We start from the raw sequence: 1492 nt of genomic DNA, 5'->3' as shown, positions 1-1492 counted from the left end.
TTTTTTGGCTTTTTGAGACAGGGTTTCTCTGTAGCTTTGGAGCCTGTCCTGGAACTAGCTCTCGTAGACCAGGCTGGCCTCAAAAACAAGTGCTCTTAACCACTAAAAACCTTCTCTCCAGCCCTGATTTGTCTTTCTATTTTAATGCCACCTTTGGTGTGTTCTATGTGGGGACCATGCTGGAACTCTGAGGAGGCCTGGGGGGGCACAAGGTCGTCCATCCTTCCTTGGTCGGGACAGAAATGGGATGTCTCCTGTGCTGCTGAAGGCCTTTTAGTAATGACTCACTCCCTACTTTTACCCCAGTGCTCAGCGCCTCAAGTTCCGGCTGAACCTGTATGAGCTGAAGGAAGGTCGGCAGATCAAGCCCTACACCCTCATGAGCATGGTGGCCAACCTCTTGTATGAGAAACGGTGAGTGGGAGCAAGGCTGGCAGTGGGGGAGTGTGGAGGTGCAGAGATTTAGTGAGGCGGAGTAATGGGGCAGGGCTGTGGGACAGTTTCTCCCTGGCCTCCCTCTTTCCTTCATTTCTCACCTTTCTCTCCTCCCCCCCCCCCCATCCTTCCTGTCTGAGACAGACTCACTCTAGCCATGGCTGGCCTGGATCTCACTTATACCAGGCTGGCCCTGAGGCTATCTGGCTCGTATGACCTGTCCTCCCGTTCCAGCGGGCTGCAGTCTCTTTGATACTTCTGAGTTCTCTGGGTCTGTCTGACAATCAAATAGGAACAGAAGGAGTGACCTCAAAAGCAGGGAATGAGGTAGCTTATGAACTTGCTTGGATCTTGCAGCAGGGAATCCAGATAACCCATGAACTTGCTGGGAGTTTTGCAACATTATTTGACCTAGGTTTGCTTTTTGTTTTTATGTGCATGGATGTGCATCCTATTGTCCTGTAACTGGTGTCATGTGGTTGCTGGGAAGCAGATCCAGGTCCTCTGCAAGAGCAACAAGTTCTCTCTCTCTCTCTCTCTCTCTCTCTCTCTCTCTCTCTCTCTCTTTTAATGATTTGTTTATTTTTATTTTATGTGCATTGGTGTTTTGCCTCCATGTATGTCTGGGTAAGAGTGTCATGGTCCCCTGGAACTGGAGTTACAGACAGTTGTGAGCTGCCATGTAGGTGCTGGAAATGGAACCCGTGTCCTCTGGAAGATCAGTCCATGCCCTTAACTGCTGAGCCATCTTTCCAGCCCCCAGCAGCAAGTGCTCTTAACCCCTGAGCTGTCTCTCCAGCCCCAGTGTGTTGGTTTTATTAGTAAAATTACACACAGAAACTGGGGTGGAGCTCAAGGGAGACCCCATGGGTATCTTTTCCTCCCATCTAGGATACAAATCGAAGTGTGTTTTTTTTTTAAACTTGGATTTCCCACATTTTTAAATATTTATTTATTTAGTGTACAATATTCTGTCTGTGTGTATGTCTGCAGACCAGAAGAGGGCACCAGACCTCATTACAGATGGTTGTGAGCCACCATGTGGTTGCTGGGAATT

At 48.7% G+C, this 1492-nt stretch overlaps 1 protein-coding gene across 1 annotated transcript in view; it reads left to right on the top strand.

The window, feature by feature from the left end:
• Window positions 1-1492, top strand: part of Psmb3 (proteasome subunit beta 3) — a 7104-nt gene that overhangs the window by 3134 nt on the left and 2478 nt on the right. Inside the window, exon 3 of the mRNA XM_026789815.1 lies at window positions 307-414. Within this exon, the coding sequence (XP_026645616.1) occupies window positions 307-414 (108 nt within the window). The remainder of the gene's footprint in view (window positions 1-306; window positions 415-1492) is intronic.

This window comes from Microtus ochrogaster, unplaced genomic scaffold (assembly GCF_000317375.1).
Source record: "Microtus ochrogaster isolate Prairie Vole_2 unplaced genomic scaffold, MicOch1.0 UNK31, whole genome shotgun sequence".
Classification (NCBI taxonomy): domain Eukaryota; kingdom Metazoa; phylum Chordata; class Mammalia; order Rodentia; family Cricetidae; genus Microtus; species Microtus ochrogaster.
This window is presented reverse-complemented; position numbering and strand designations above follow the sequence as displayed.